Source organism: Octopus bimaculoides, chromosome 1 (genome assembly GCF_046866305.1).
Source record: "Octopus bimaculoides isolate indiv1 chromosome 1, ASM4686630v1, whole genome shotgun sequence".
Taxonomy (NCBI): Eukaryota; Metazoa; Mollusca; class Cephalopoda; order Octopoda; family Octopodidae; genus Octopus; species Octopus bimaculoides.
In genome coordinates, this window is record NC_142928.1 from 139,762,230 (window position 1) to 139,779,729 (window position 17,500).

The 17,500-nt window shown below is 38.4% G+C and overlaps 1 protein-coding gene and 1 long non-coding RNA gene across 2 annotated transcripts in view; one reads left to right on the forward strand and one right to left on the reverse strand.

The window, feature by feature from the left end:
- Positions 1-17,500, forward strand: part of LOC128248882 (uncharacterized) — a 104,324-nt gene that overhangs the window by 25,943 nt on the left and 60,881 nt on the right. The window lies entirely within an intron of this gene.
- Positions 6,560-17,500, reverse strand: part of LOC106875686 (uncharacterized) — a 12,561-nt gene continuing 1,620 nt past the window's right edge. The window contains exons 2-3 of the mRNA XM_014923936.3: positions 7,773-7,946; positions 6,560-6,744 (exon numbers count right to left, since the gene is read on the reverse strand). Of these exons, the coding sequence (XP_014779422.1) occupies positions 6,640-6,744; positions 7,773-7,943 (276 nt within the window). The 5' untranslated portion in view covers positions 7,944-7,946 and the 3' untranslated portion in view covers positions 6,560-6,639. The remainder of the gene's footprint in view (positions 6,745-7,772; positions 7,947-17,500) is intronic.

A 17,500-nucleotide genomic window follows, 5' to 3' on the forward strand; every position in this document is an offset into this window, starting at 1 on the left:
TTTATTTGTGTGATATTATGTTTCCTGGATTTGGGGGCGTATCCGTCCGAAGAATTGTGGAAGCTGTTTGGATTGTACCTGTGAAGAATTCTGTTGGCCTGGAGTACCTGCTGGCCAAAATTTGTGTTCTTCTCCCGTGGAACTGTCTTTGTCTTCTGCTTTCTCTCTATTCTCATTTTTTTAACTGTTTTAGATTTTTTCTTCTTCAGCTGTGTTTTCAGCTGGTTATTGTGAAGTTTTTTAAAACTTTCTGTTAATTTTATTGAAATCTATAAACATGGGGGGAAAATAATGAAGCCGCTGCCTTGGAGTAGGAGGTTGTCCCACCCAAACAGTGACTAGCAGATACAGAGAAGAGGACAGTGGTCTTCCGGACCTACTCTAGGTCACGCAATTTCATTGCCCTCTTCAGCAAGGAAGAAATAGTAAAGGGGCTGGCAATTTTTTTGCCGGCTAGAATCTTTTATATCTCTAGAGGAGTCAAATCTGCAACGTGTGGTTGCTATTCGACTCCCCCGAAGAGGCTGGCATTTCGGCCAGCCAGCCCCTGCAAGGGGAAGAGATTCTCTTTCTTCTCACTTGTGGGAGGAAATTATTAGAGCCTGGGTATGTGGGCTTCCCCCGGGAACCGAGGCTGGGTGGATCGATGATGCCATCCGGCGGGGCTTAGGGGACAGTGGGTCCAGGCTCTTAAATGTCCACATGACACCTGCGGTCAACTGAGAGGGTACTAGGACAATTTTAACCCTATGGACACCACTGGCCGCAAAAGATATGTGCTTTCCGGATTTTGTAAAAATGGCCGAGTCGAGGTACCTGGTGATACTTGAGGGACGCCCCTCCAAGTGTCACTAATGCCTGGAGCCTGGCCATATCAGGAAGAACTTCCCCCAGGGCCATGGGAAGGCCCTGGAGCAGAGAAAAGAAAACGTTCCCCCTATTGGAGTGGGGTGTTTCGTTTATGCGCTCATTAACTGAGGGATAGAGTCAGGGGAAAAATGACTCGACTACAAGTTGTTGAGGAGCTGCAAAAACACGGAAATATCGATATCCTCGATCACTTAGAGAGTGAGTTGTTTCGCTTGGTTTCTATGTACATTCAATTGTTTGTACATACGTGTGTGTGTGTGTGTGTGTGTGTGTGTGTGTGTGTGTGTGTGTGTGTGTGTGTGTGTGTGTGTGTGTGTGTGTGCGTATGCGTGTGTGTGTGTGTGTGTATGTGTGTGTGTGTAAATGAAATTAACTAAAGATCAAGGGTACAGGTATTACGTTATCAGCATAATAACCTTACAGCTGTTTCTGCTATAGGATGCAGTGCACTCAGAGCAGAGTGCTTGTGCTTTACCTTATAGCTTTATCAGAGCTTCTTGATTACGTAACTGCCGTTCCCCTTTTTTTAAATTTTCTTATTACGCTTTGTACTCGTCGAACGCTTTTGTATGAACCATATATGTATGACTACCATATTTTCCGGCATGCAATTCGGCATCGTATATACTATAAACATGTAATGCAAACAGTGGAAAATCGTCACAATCTTTCCAAATTCTGGTGCATTTTTACCAAAATGTTTGTTCACCAAAGTCTTCTTGGGGTATAAGTCAACTTACCTTTTTAGGTGTAAAGTTTGGCCTGATAAATTCGACTTCATTCAGGAAAATATGGTATGTGTGTGTGTGTGTGTGTGTGTGTGTGTGTGTGTGTGTGCGCGCAGGTGCGCCTGCGTGCGTGTTTGTGTTGTGTGATCATAATGATAATGAAAAACGACCGCCTTTTGGTCGAATAAATTGACCCCAATACTTATTCTTTGTAAACCTCGAACCTATGCCATCGGCCTCCTATGCCGAATCGCCAGGTTATTGGAAGTAAACATACCAACATCGGTTGTCGAGCGATGGTCGAGTGGGACAAGCACAAACACAAAGACGCACACATAAACATGTACACACACACACACACACACACACACACACACACATATATATATATATATATATATATATATATATATATACTCTTTACTCTTTTACTCTTTTACTTGTTTCAGTCATTTGACTGTGGCCATGCTGGAGCACCGCCTTTAGTCGAGCAAATTGGCCCCAGGACTTATTCTTTGGATGCCTAGTACTTATTCTATCGGTCTCTTTTGCCGAACCGCTAGGTTACAGGGACGTAAACGCACCACCATCGGTTGTCAAGCGATGTTGGGGGGACAAACACAGACACACAAACATATACACACACATACATATATATATATATATATATATATATATATATATATATATATATATATATATATATATATATATATACATATATACGACAGGCTTCTTTCAGTTTCCGTGTACCAAATCCACTCACAAGTCTTTGGTCGGCCCGAGGCTATAGTAGAAGACACTTTCCCAAGATGCCACGCAATGGGACTGAACCCAGAACCATTTGGTTGGTAAGCAAGCTACTTACCACACAGCCACTCCTGCGCCTGGACTCACCAAGCTCGCACGTACTTCTTTGCCCCTCCTGTACGTGCTTCACAGCGTTCAATACATACACACTTCGCGTCTGGCTGTACAGTCTTTTTGTTTGTTTATTTCACCGTTTCGTTTTCCTGTCTTGTTTTCCGTCCGCCACTAACCTCCACGAAAACAATTTAATTTGTGCTCGTGGGAAGAACCATTTTAACGATGCGTACTGCCTTAATTCTTCGAAACGCCGGAGTTTTAATGGTGGCAGCTGACGAAGGGGATGTTTCTATGTGGCCTGCTTGTTTGTTGCACCTTGTTTACCATTTTGGCCATGTTCTTTTGCCACGTCATGTACCCAGTTATGTATCTATATGTACATGTAGATGAACGTATATACATACACGTACATATATATGCATATACTCATATATTGTTTATATATATATATATATATATATATATATATATATATATATAAATATATATATATATATACCACAGGCTTCTCTCTGCTTCCTTCTACCATATCCACGCACAAGGCTAGATACGTGAGTTTTTTATGTTTTTTTTTACAGCTGTTGTAATTTCTCAGGTTGAATTTGTAGTCGTGACGGCTCTTTATTCTATCTCCGTTTTTCTCTTTCGTACATATGCTTATTTTGTATTTATATTGTTTTTCTGCAGTACAAATATGGGAATAGCTCGTTCATTTTATACTGGATGTATTGTATTTGATGATTTAAAATGAATTGTTGAAGCTCTAAGCGCATGATGAGATAAAAAAAATTACGCTTTACTGTTGCAACTAGGTATTTTGAGCAGGCTTATTATAGAAAGTTGTATAACTTTAGCTGAACCCTGATTGAGCAGGCATATCATTAAAATCATCCTGCTTGATCATCCAGTTTCTATAAGATATTTATGATTATATACTATAACATGACTTTCCAATTTTTTTAGCTAGTAGATTATGATTAAAGGAGTAATTTGCAGTTATTTATGGTGAATATCAACGGATAAAGTTTCCTTTATTAACATATCGAATAGAAGCAGTTACATAAGGCATTCACAAAAGGATTAGGTGTTAGGATCTATTAAACTGCTTGGCATCTTACTTCAAAACAGAAACGTATCTCGTACGTTCAATAAAATTGGCAAGACAACGAATCAGTAGACCCCCCATAGTTTGAAGACTGAAAACGACATTCTTTACATAAATCTCGTATCAGATTCGATACCGGATTTAGCCAAATCTGGTACTGACTTTAGTTTCGAAGTGGGGAATTCTCGATTTATTTATCTATTTACCAATATTTCTGTTATGTCTCAAGCTACTGCTATCTAGCACCTTCGGATGATCTCTGCTTAACCGCTACACAACTATTACTCGACTGCTACTCAACTGCTACTCAACACTTCCTACCATGGCCAGACTACCTCGATTTATATGTCTTGGGAGATCCTACTTCTTCGCCTGGGGGCGTCGACACAACAATTTGTTTGTTTGTTTCTTTCTTTCTTTCTGTGTTCATGTGTATGTGTACAAAGGACCGAAAGTGTAGGTATGTAAGTAACTATATCTGGGTACTGACACACCTACTGTTTTACTTTATTGTATGTTTTATTCTCATTATTCCTATTTTTTTAATTACTCTCTGAGTGTATTTATAACTTTGGAACGGAATCTTTCCCTCGCCATTCCCGCCCAACGGATTAAACCTACGGACACTTACAAATGATGTATTAAATCCGAGCAGAACAGAGTTTATTTAACGAGATATCTCTTATTACGTCGGATCGATGCAGGATGTGTCGACACGACCGTTGTGAGCAACAATGTTTCCAGCGTATTCCATTTCCGTCTCAATCATTTGTTTTATATATGTGAATATATATATATATATATATATATATATATATATATATATATATATATATATATATATATATATATATATATATATATGTAAATATATAAAAGGATAAAGAGAGCAATGGTAAGGTTGGAAATATATTTTATGGATAGAGTCTTACAGCTGTTTCTGGGAAGATCCAGCACTTCCCTTCATCGGAGACAGAAATAGTAAAGGAATCGATTATTATATCCATAGGCGGAGAGTTTTAGTATGAAGTGATAATGAGTGTGATGCGCTGAAAAAAGAAAGAAAGAGAGAACAGTACTTGGAGTGTAGTTTCATTCCAGTAGTAAGTATCCATGCAAAGTAATCCTTGTGGGAATAATCCGGAAATAGTTGCTGCAGCAAAGGCTGAGATAGCAGAGGTAAATATATGCCACATTGTGTCCGAGGTATTTTGCTTGTGTTTACTTGAAGGATGCCCAAGTCTATAGGATATATATCCAGATTCTATATCTCTCTCCCTCTCTTGTTCTTCACCCTTTCTGTTTTTCTCTCCCAACCTTCCCCGATTCTTCTCTTCCTTTCACCGTTCCCTCTCTCACTCCTCCTCCTCCTTGACCCTCTCTTTCTTTCTATTTCCGGCCTTTCTATAGAGAAGACGCAAGTCTTTTCACTCTCTAACTAGCGTTCAAAATAATTTTTCTATCGACTTGGCCTAACAGCCCTTACCGTTTGTTCTCACTGTTCTGTCTTGTTTTTAATGTCTTCTTCTCATTGTCCTGTTCCTGTTTACACTTTCACCCTCTGCAAAAATTTCCAAATTTTAATTAATTTACTTGCGGGAAGGACTGCTCCAACGAAGTCGCGTATTGTCTTTGCCTTTGAAATGCGGAGTAGATGGAGCAGGGACAACTGAAGAAGGGTAATATTCTTTATGTTGCATGTCTCGTTTCTGTGTTTTTCTCGTTCGAAAAAAAGTTCGTTTTCTGTCATCGTTTTTATATTTTCGTTTTTCATTGTGTTCAACGTTTTTTGTGATGTCCTGTACCCACATATGCTTGTATGTATACATGTAGGCGTAGGAGTGGCTGTGTGGTAAGTAGCTTGCTTAGCAACCACATGGTTCCGGGTTCAGTCCCACTGCGTGGCACCTTGGGCAAGTGTCTTCTACTATAGCCTCGGGCCGACCAAAGCCTTGTGAGTGGATTTGGTAGACGGAAACTGAAAGAAGCCCGTCGTATATATGTATATATGTATGTGTGTGTATGTTTGTGTGTCTGTGTTTGTCCCCCCAACATCGCTTGACAACCGATGCTGGTGTGTTTACGTCCCCGTAACTTAGCGGTTCGGCAAAAGAGACCGACAGAATAAGTACTAGGCTTACAAAGAATAAGTCCTGAGGTCGATTTGCTCGACTAAAAGCGGTGCTCCAGCATGGCCGCAGTCAAATGACTGAAACAAGTAACAGAGTAAAAGAGTAAAAGAGTATATATGTATGGATATATGCATATAATTATATATTATTTATGTTATTATATATATATATATATATATATATATATATATATATATATATATATATATATATATATACATGTACGACAGTGTTACCCGTCATATGGCGAGTAATTTTGGATGTTTACTTTTGCCGCATTGGGTGGAAATATGGTATTATATATAAAAAGATATGATTTACCTTTTATGAAACTGCTAAAATGAATACTAATTTTCAAAAAAAAAAAAATTTATTACCTTAAAATGGAATTGAATAAATCTCTCATTTATATATTTACAATATACTATGCTATTATTTTACAAAATTTGACCAGCTTTATGCATTCTGTTTCCTGGAAAATCTATCGCAGCAAAATGTGAATTTTTCAGAAAGATCGAAATACGTTTTGGTGTTTAGCACTCAAGTAGACTTTCTCATTTGTCTCTTATTTGAGAGAAAAGAGAAATTCCGTTACCTCTTCCTTCTCACTTTCTCTCTTTCTGTCTTTCCCTCTCCTTCTCTCTGGCGTGTTAAATGAGTCTGCCTGTTCGGCGCCCTCAAACACTAACTATCAGAAACTGAATCATTCGATGATATTTCATACAGTTATGAAGTCTGTTATGTTCAATGTTGGAAAATTAATGAAACTTAAACTGTTTATTATCCCTTTATTCGTTTCAGATTATTTATTTAAAAAATAATATTCAATTTAAGTAAAATTTCGATTAAGAACTGGACAGTGTAATTATCTTTTATTTCAGAAATTCAATATGCGAAGAAATAATTAACGTCAGTCTTCTTCATTTCATTTTCTCATTTAGTGGGGATAATTGACTAGCTGATGCTGGGAACCAAAAGTAGGATCATGTTCAAAACCACCATGTTCAGGTTCTGGACAATTTTCTTTGTTTAGCCTGACTTCCTGAAATTAGAAATATATTGCATATAATGCTGATAAAAATTTTAAACGAGGCATTAATATATTTTATTATTTAGAAAGAGAGTTCTTTCTATACGTGATATCTGGTAATTAAATAGTAAAGATCTTTGCAAACCAAATACAATAGAGTTTTTAATTTCATTTGATACACTTTATTTAATTTTTCTTCAGATAGTTATGTTCTAGCCAAGGCCTGAACTTCAAACTAACTCCTTGGTGTAATTACTTTTGTTACACGTGCAGTTACTTTTGTTACACGTGCAGTTACTTTTGTTACACGTTCGACCAGTTCATCTAGAATTATTTTAAATACTACATATAAGACACAAGATTTCTTTTAAATGTGTAGTATATATTTCACTATCTTGTGTTGCCTCTTATATTTCCTGAAATACATCTATATTTCAGTTTTCTTCGCGACACTACCGTGTGACAGTAAACATGCTTCATTACAGTAATTATCAAATGTAAAGTAAAGGTGGACTACAGGAAAAAATCGTTACAGAGTCGGATGAAATGCCTTGCGGTATTTCTTCTAACATATGTTCTGTGATCAACTTTACCATAAACTTTTCTATCCGCCAAAATTTTAGGCCTTGTGCTTATGTTAAAAATTTTGGGTGGCGAACTAACAGAATTGGTGGAACATCTGAAACAGTGTCTAGCGGTACTTCTTCCGGCTTTTCACATCTGGTTTTCAAATACCACCGAAACCAGTCTTTGGTTTTAAGCTCTTCGAGTTCGATAAAATGAAGTGCCATTCAAGTAGTGTAGTTGATGATAACGACTAGTCTGAACCCTTAAAATTGCTGCCCTTGTGTCTTGATTAGATACCGTTATAAGTAAGATATGGGTACTGGATTGGAAGAATCCTTACTGTATCGGGCAAAATACATTGCGGTATTTATTCTGGTCTTTACATTCTGAGTTAAAATCCCTCATCGAGAAACAGTTAAGATATTTATGAGAAAAGTTAGTGTAGATACACGAAATTCAGTCACATGACTTACCCACGGTGTTCTACACTTGCACGTGCATAACTTTTGGCATGTAATTCTCATAGCATTGCGACATTGTACGGCTAAGCATCTAGACTTGCAAGTATTAGGAAGGAACACTGCTTCTACTGCAACACACAGCACCAATGATATCAACATCCATTTTAGAGTTGAGGAAACCATTTTCTGCAAAACAAAGAACACACTACAATTAATACAACTATAGGGTAATATTTCTGTATATACAAATATAAGTATAAACTTCCTGTTACCTATTCAAAAACAATTCCTCATATATATTAATTTTAAATAAATAAGGTAGAATGTACATCTATTTGAGTTCAGGAAAAGAGCCATAACATTTGAAATATATCTAACCGTGAGATGATATGAGAGTTGTCACTACTTCTCGTTTTCTCTCTGTCTGTCTCCCCCACCACCACCACATGCATATGTGCATTGCCGCCTGCTGGCTATGGGTAAATCTTATAAGGGCAAATCCCAATCTTTCTCTGCTATTCTTACAGCTTTATTGCGTTCGAAATTTCCTTTATTGTCTGTAAAATACTTAACACATTCGACGCTTCCAAAGTTTGTTTATAAAAATGTTATCACATTCGAAAGCTATGATTTAGCATTAAAATTGATGGTAATTCTTGCCAGGGGCCCAGTCGGTATCTCAGGAATACAGGTTTGACTCCCGTAGCCGCCTGTTGGTAACATTTTTTCCATACTGTAAGGGTAAATACTTACTCTTTCTCTGCTATTCTTACAGTTGTAGTGAAATATATAGACAGTACAAGGTGTTGATGTGGCTGCGTGTATGTTATTGCAAGATTTCATACATAGATGAAAGAATAAATACATGATCTATACATTTACTATAAAAAATATATTTAATTCTTTTATCGCTGATAATACATGGAATCAAATTGTAGAAACTAGTTGAATGAAGTAATCCATGCAAGAAAGTTCAGAGATAGGAAATGTAAAACAACAGCGGAGTGGTGGCTTTCAGTCAAGTCTGATATAAGGCGTCGAGAAATAGACGTACATAGCAACGACGTGAATGGCTCTAAGTCTAATCGACTAAGAAGCGAAATACTGGGTTTGCAAGCTGTCTTTTATTAATGGAACGCTAGACATTCTAGAAACTTTCAAGAGAAACGCCAAGCTTCTTGAATAATTAAGAATTACGTCTCATGCAGGGATGCCACTGATGCGTTTTTCCACCCAGATTTGGGTTTTTTGAAGCAATGATGAGTTTATGGGTTTTAATTTCCAAATCTACATTAAATCTGGGTTTTTATGTTAGTTTTGGCTGCAAACTTATTTTTTAAAGAGAATTCGGTGCCATACTCTTTGTATGCAATATGTACCAAAGTTACACCTCTTCTAATACTTTGTAAATTTTCTATATACCATCCATAATTCTCTCACGTAATGAATTTATCGATACAAATATTGTATGTGACGTAATTACCGATCGTACGCGTTCATTATTTGTTTACACTTGTATCATACCGGGCAACTACAAGTTACAACGCGTTGGTGACCGCTTGTACACGTGCCTGAAACTCTGACACCGCCAATTGACAGCTTGACTGTGTTTGTGGTGTACGCTTCGATTGTTACTCGCGATTTAAAATTTGTTTAACAACATTTTGAATAAGTGTTTTTGTTTTGTAACCCTTTGCGAAGTAATGGCACACAATAGTGTGTCTAAAAAGAGGAAGTGGTACACCCAAAATTTTAAGAAGTTGTGGTTGGAGGATGCCGAGCTTAAAGATTGGTTACGGCAAGATGATAAAAATCCCGACACCTACTACTATGTTTCTTGCAACGTTGTGTTGAAAAGTGCTAACAAATCAATGCTGTTGGCTCATAAAAAAACACCACCAAACCCAAGAGAGCTTTTGATTGTGCGAAATCTGCTATTAAATTAGATTCATTTATTGTTTAAAAAAACACATGATACATTAAATGAAAAAGTAGCTAAAGCAGACTTGCTACTAACAGGTTATGTTGCTGAACATCACACGCTTTCATACATATATATTACTTAGCTGAAATTTGTGAAAAGGCCTTTCCCGATAGTGAAATAGCTAAAAATCTACAAATGAAAACAACAAAATTAACATACATTATGCAAGACGGAACTGCACATTATGAATGAAATGAAATCTTGGAAATTCTCAAGAAACAGAAGTTTTCATTATTGATATATGAAAGTACGGACATCTCAGTGACAAATCTTAGCATAGGCGCAGGAATAGCTGTGTGGTAAGTAGCTTGCTTACCGGGAGGACGTATTTTTTGTCGCTCCTGTTTTCACGTCGCTGAATGCCAGCGTCGTGAATTTTTGACGTACAACTACAGGTAAGACTTTTGTGTTTTTTGGGATTTAGTGGGGGTTTATTGCTCGTGTTTATTTATATTTATGTCGAACAAGAAATCTCCACTGAATTCCACGCATTTGTCTGCCTGTGGTTGTGCTTAAAGTCTCACTTAGCGGTGAGAAGAGTGTTTTGGAGGTATCACTCCTCCCAAAATTGTAAACTTAGTTTGTAAAAGTTTGTTGTCTTCAAGTCATGATTTGAAAACTACAGATAAATATTGTGAACTTTGTTTAAAAAAGAAAAGGAATTTATTGTTTTAAAACCAAGTTTTGAAAGCTAATGAATTTGAAGAAAATTCTTCCTCTTGCTTTGAACTACACCACGTGAAACTACGCAAAGGATTTAATTTTTACTAGCAAAGTGACGACTGCAGCGGAGCCGGGATCAAATCGGGCCGGAGTACCGTTGTGGCCTGAAAATTTGTTATTCTGCCTAGAACTTTATATTTTATTTATTCTTTCTGAACTTTTGTAATTCCTTTCTCCTTCCTTTATGAACTTTTTTAGTACGAACTGTTCATTTTATTTCTTCCGCTTTTTTTAACTGTTTTCTCTTTTTGCATGTTTTTAAAATGTTTCGTTGTTTAATTTTTATGTGGACATTTCTATCATGGCAGAGAACATAAAGAAAAATAAGGCGACTGCTGTGGAGTGGGAGATTATCCCACCCAAGAAGTGGTTAAATGATTTCAGGGAAAGAACGGTGGTGTTACGGACCTACTCTAGGTTACTCGACACCATTACGGTCTTTCCCAAAATTGAAATTGAAAAAGAGTTGGCAGAATATCTGCCAACTATTAGGTTTATGGCATGGGGTGTAAAATACGCGACGGTTAGGTTGCTATTTGACACCCCTGAGTTGGCTCGCAAGTTTGCGAGCCAGCCCTTAGAAGGGGAAAAATTCTGTTTCTTCCCACATATTGTGGGAAGAAATTAACTAGAGCTTGGATTTGTGGGCTGCCACCCGGTATAGAACCTGATTGGATAGAGGATTCTATCCGACGGGGTCTGGGTGGCAGTGGAGCAAAGCTCTTAAATGTGAAAATTTTACCTACAGCTGATTGGATTGGGGCAAAAGCGGTTTTGACCCTGTGGACCCAATCAGCCAGGGATCTGGTATTTTCGGATTTTTTGAGGATAGCCGGTCATAGATATACGGTCATTCTTGAGGGACGTAAACCCAAGTGCCACCGGTGTCTGAAGCACGGTCATATCAAGAAAGACTGTCCCCAGGACCAGAGTAAGGTCCTGGAACAGTTAACAAATGTTGTTCCCCCCGCTCCCCCAGTGGAGGGAGAGACGGAGGAAGTCGAGGAGGTGGAAACCTCCTCGAAAAAAAGGAATAAAAGGAAGAAGGTGAGCAGCAATGGTTGCCCACCGAAAATCGTGGGGGAGGAGGAGGACCGTCCGGCAAAGGCGGAAGTACGACCTACTCCAGTGGCCCCAAAGAAAACGAAAAAAAAAACGAGGTACGGCCGGTGCTCGATAGTGCACCGCCGGCGTGTCCCGACACTCCGTTGGTGGGAATTGTGCCACCAACGGAGGAAAGCAGGTCGGCGGGAAATGTGCCGCCGACAGTAGAAGCTGTGGGCTCACCCTGTGAGGAAAAGGATTGGCTAATCCTATTCCGAAAGGGAAGGGCCCTGCAGAAATTTGTGAATAAAAGGAAGCGGAGGTCGTGTCGGCTAGTCACATAAGTACGGTGGTGAATTCCTTCCCCCTCGACGAATTCAGTATTGCAAAGTGGCCCGACCCAGACCCATCGTTTTGCTTGAGAGAAGTGAAGGCTATATCGGGCGAAAAAACGTAAGAGGACGAGTGCCTCATATTGTGTAATGAAAAATCGTAAGAGGCAAATGCCTTAATTTATGACTTTTTATGTACGAGGTTCATAGGCTCAATGTGAAAATTTAATTTTAAAATGAACAGTGTTATAGAGAAGCAAAGTTCGGCGGGCGGCTTTTGCCTTCTCTCATTATACCATCATATTTATCATCCATTTCATCTCATTAATGTTTTTGTCCAGCCCGTAGCTACTCTCTGTGTACTGCCTTTATGGCAAATTGAAATGAAATAAAGTAGCTTGCTTACCAACCACATGGCTCTGGGTTCAGTCCCACTGCGTGGCACCTTGGGCAAGTGTCTTCTACTAAAGCCTCGGGCCGACCAAAGCCTTGTAACTTGATTTGGTAGACGGAAACTGAAAGCAGCCCGTCGTATATATGTATATATATATATATATATATATATATATATATATATATATGTGTGTGTGTGTGTGTGTGTGTGTGTGTGTGTGTGTGTGTGTGTGTGTGTGTCCCCCTAGCATTGCTTGACAACCGATGCCGGTGTGTTTACGTCTCCGTAACTTAGCGGTTCGGCTAAAGAGACCGATAGAATAAGTACTAGGCTTACAAAGAATAAGTCCTGGGGTCGATTTTCTCGACTAAAGGCGGTGCTCCAGCATTGCCGCAGTCAAATGACTGCAACAAGTAAAAGAGTAAAAGTGTAATACTTGTTCGCTTTTTTGATAAACAATTGCTTAATGTCAAGGATACTCTTCTGGATGCAATTGCAGTCGAAGATGATTCGTCTCAGGGTTTGTACGATGCTGTCAAGTCAACACTTACAAAAGAAGATGTATCTATAAGCAACATACTTGGATTTGCCAGCAATAATTGCTCAACAATGATGGGTAACAAGAGTGTGTTTCAAAAGTTGTTGAGAAACAATATTCCGACTGTATTTACAATAAGCTGTGTTTGCTATTCATTTGCGCTTTGTATCTCGAGTCTTTTTCGAAGGACTTAACTTCTTGCTTTTCTCGAAGTAGCAAACGTCAAAATGGCGTCAATATGATACAAAGTGTTGTTGGCCCAAAAGAAAACAAGATTCTAAAGCTTTCGCAAACTAGATGGTTGTCGCGTGAAAATGTAATTAACGTTATACAAAACAGTGGGATGCTCTTGTATCTTATTTTCAGTCAGAGGCTAAAGTAGAAAAAGTGGACAGAGTCAAAAGGATCTATGAAACTGTTATGTCTCAAGCTACTGCTATCTAGCACCTTCGGATGATCTCTACTCAACCGCTACACGACGGCTACTCAACTGTCAGTCCACTCCTACCGCGGTCAGATGACCTCTATTCATATGTCTTGGTCGAGCCTACTTCTTCGCTTGGGGGCGTCGACACAACAGAAACAACGATTAACAAAGGGACGAAGCACATGCTGCTCTTCTTACATTATATATTAAAGAAGGTAAATGCTCTCAATGTCGAGTTTCAATCGGAGCACTTTTGACTGCATCTGTTGCATACACTCATATCCAGTGAATATAAAAGCATCCTTAGTTGCTTTATAAAAGAGGATGTTTTCGCTGTATCTAAATTATCAGATATTGATCTTAATAACACAACTAGTCACAAAGATATGAGTGATGTTTACATCGGTGGACGCGCAATGAGATATCTACAATAAAACCCCATTGTTGGTGACTCAACTAGATTCAAAATTGTTTGCAAACATTTTTTAATAGAGTTATGCTCTCAAATAAAAATGCGCTTTCCTCTCGATGAAGCTGGAGTGTTTGCTCTCTTAGAAATACTTGATCCAAAAGCAGCGTGTGATCTCACTAACTCTCCTCAGTCGATAATTCCCTTGACAGGCAATTTGCACCGGAAAACATACTTGATGAACTAAACAATGAGTGGAGATTATTTCGGCAATATAAACATATTCCTGTTTCCCTAAAAAGCATCCTTGAACTCTGGTAATCTATACGCAGTCTTAAAAACGGGCTTTAAATTAGAGAGGCTGTCACAATTCATAACTAATTTAACTGTGTTACCTCATTCATCAAAGTGCATGGAGCGCATACTTTCCTAAGTAAATTGCATAAAGACAAAGTTCACTAACAGGCTGAAGGCCGAAACGATCACCGATCGTCTACTCGCTAAACAAGCTATTACAAGAAAGGGTGTGTCATGCAGTTCTTGGGAGCCGAACGCTAAACTTATTAAAGATGTAGTGGATGAGTCTTGTCATCGTAGATATACGAGTAGATTGAACTTCAAAAATGAAGAAAATGAGTCTATCACCATTGAAGGAGTGGATGAAGATGATGTGGATATATACGAAATCGACAATTAGCTGCCATATGATATCAAGTATTAGATTCTGTATTCATTTTCTACTATATTATATTTTATCATTAAATTACCAATTATATACCTATTTTCTAACGTCTAGATTTATAAATAGGATCAGGGTTTTTTTGCAGAAAATAATTTGGGTGTTTTATTATGCGATGAGTGGAAACCCTGGTCTTATGACATTGCTGCTTTCGAAAAACTTAGAAAAAGGAGTATACTCTGATCTTTCTTGCAAGGGAGATCATTCAACTATCTATCTAGCTACACCGCTACACAGCTTTACTGCATTCGAAATTTACATTCTTGTCTGTAATATATATGTATATATATATATATATATATATATATATATATATATATATATATATATATATATAGTTTTCGTAACTTATCCTCCGACGCTACTCTATCTCTTTCTCTCTCTCTTTCTCTTTCCTTTCTCCCCCCCCCCTCGTTCTTCCTCTGTACTACTACGTATCTCGCCTTACCCCTCTTGTTCTTCCTCTGTTACTACTACGTATCTCTTTTTTCCCCCTCGTATTTCCTCTCTTTCTTTTTTCCTCTCGTTGCTCACCATTCTCCTACTTCCTCCCTCTCTTTCTCCCTCTACCACTCTCTCTCTTCCCTTTACACCGGCATGGTCACATGCTTCCGGTCAATAATCCTTTCCTTCCTTGGCTTTCGCCAAGTAACGCACGCCACCACTTTGTCTCTCTCGGTTCCGTGCCTCATCGCGTTCATACACACATAATTTTTCTCGTCTGGCCGTAAAGCCTTTTCTGTTTGTTTTCCTGTCTTGTTTTTTGTCCGCCACTACATTCCTCCATGGCTAGATTTAATTTGCGTATACAGATTTAATCTGCGATCCATGGGACGAGCCGTTTTAACGTTGCGTCCTGCCCGAAGCTCGTCGAAACGCCGGTGTTAAAACGTGGGTAGCTGATGAAGTAGAATGTTCTCTATGTGGCTCGTGTGTTCTCGTCTACGTTTGTTTGCAATGTCCTGTACCCAGATATGCACCTATACATACAGGTGGATGTCGGTATGCACATACCTGTACGTATATATGCATATACTCATTTACTTTTGTTTATATATATATATATACATATATATATATATATATATATATATATATATATATATATATATATATACAAGTATATATGGGAACAGGACGTCACCAACGATTCAAGCAACATGAAATACGTAAACAACAAGGAAAAAATGGAGAACAGGACAAGTAAACACAGAGAAAGGACTCTTCATCTGTTTTCGGCTGTCTGTCTACTGCTCATTTCGAACAGGGTGCATTGGGTAAATTGACGCCATTTTATATTTTTATTTCACGCATGAGCGTTGTTTATTTTTGATATGATTTTGTCGACTACACAGTATAGTGGGGTCAATTGGGCACCGTCTGTGAGAAAACAGCTCCATGATGCAATTCACTCTGCCAGAAATTTGGAAACGACATGCTGTACTGCTTGACTTTCGCACCAGAAGCTCCAATGCAAATGTTTCAGGGTGTTTTGGTGTCAATCTGAGTACATGTGCCGAAAGTGATAAAAATCAAACATCCACTCAGTTTCATGGTGTTTGAAATTATCACTAGTGATGGTGAAGTTATGCCTACATTCATCTTCCCACACGGCCTCAGAATCAATATGGAGGCCTACATCATGTTCCCGGAGAAGGTAGTGCTGTCCTGGGTCAAGAAGGTGGCTGATGGAAGACCCTATGTCTGGCAACAGGAGTCTGCACTACGTCACACAAGCAGGAGAACCCAGTCATGACTGTCAGGCAATTTCAGCGACCACATCACCCCTAACATCTGGCCACAAAACTCCCCAGATTGCAAACTCCTTGATTATTATGTGTGGGGCGTAGTTGAACGAAAGACCAACAAAACTCTTTCTAACACCAAAGATGAATTGAAAGCAAGCATAATGGCAGCATTCACCAACTTAAACAAGGAGACCGTCCAAAGGAGTTGCAAACGATTCCAAAGTTGTCTAGAAGCCACGGTTGAAGCGAATGGCGATTTTATTGAATAAATTTACTCTTTAGTATTTCAAGATATTTCTGTATAATTTTGGTAAATATATGTTAAAATGAGATGTCAGTGTTATTTTCATTTCTGCGTAATTTAGACGACAGTTTATTTACAGGACCCCACCTCTCTCTCTCTCTCTCTCTCTCTCTCTCTCTCTCTCTCTCTCTCTCTCTCTCTCTCTCTCTCTCTCTCTCTCTCTCTCTCTCTCTCTGTATATATATATATATATATATATATATAAACTTGGTACCAGCTCAAATATATTTACAACTTAATCTAATATCACACTGTAACCATCTGAGGAGCCACTCTTTTGGCAGAGCAGTTTAAGAAGTAACGTATATTCATTTGGGAAAATGGAAAATACAGTATTCCGGCATGTAAAAGGAAAATGCAAGTATACACTCTTCCCAGTTACATTTCAAAAGAGAGTTTAGTGGAGGGGGCGGACTATTAGGAAGTTAGCAAGTGGCATTAGACTTTGTGTTAAATATTTAAAGTACTAAGTACTAGAAGAATGATTTTTTGTTGAAGTACTACACGAATATTTTCAAATTTAACAAGTTTTTAGTGAATAAACAAATGTAACTCATGAAAGTTTACAAGCGAAAATAAATAGTAATAACGGGGAAGCACCTCTAGGGGATTTACTCAGATTTACTCAGATTTACGAGGACCTGACCTCTTTGAATCCAGCAAAACCTAACTGTCTTTTAGAAAAATTTGCGAATCACATTTTTTCTCCTACCATGATGAGAGCTCAATCTCTACTTCCTTTCTTTCGCGTTACTACTCTGTGTCTGCTCGAAAATCTATCGCTCCTAACCACATGGTTCCGGGTTCAGTCCCACTGCGTAGCACCTTGGGCAAGTGCCTTCTACTATAGCCTCGGGCCGAGCAAAGCCTTTTGTTTGGATTTGGTTGATTGAAGGAAACTGGAAGCCGGTCGTGTATATATATATATACATACATACACACACACACACACACACACACACACACACACACACACACACACACACACACATATATATATATATATATTTATATATATGCATATATACACATATATATATATGTATATGTATATGTGTGTGTGCGTGTGTATGTGTATACATATATATATATGAGTGT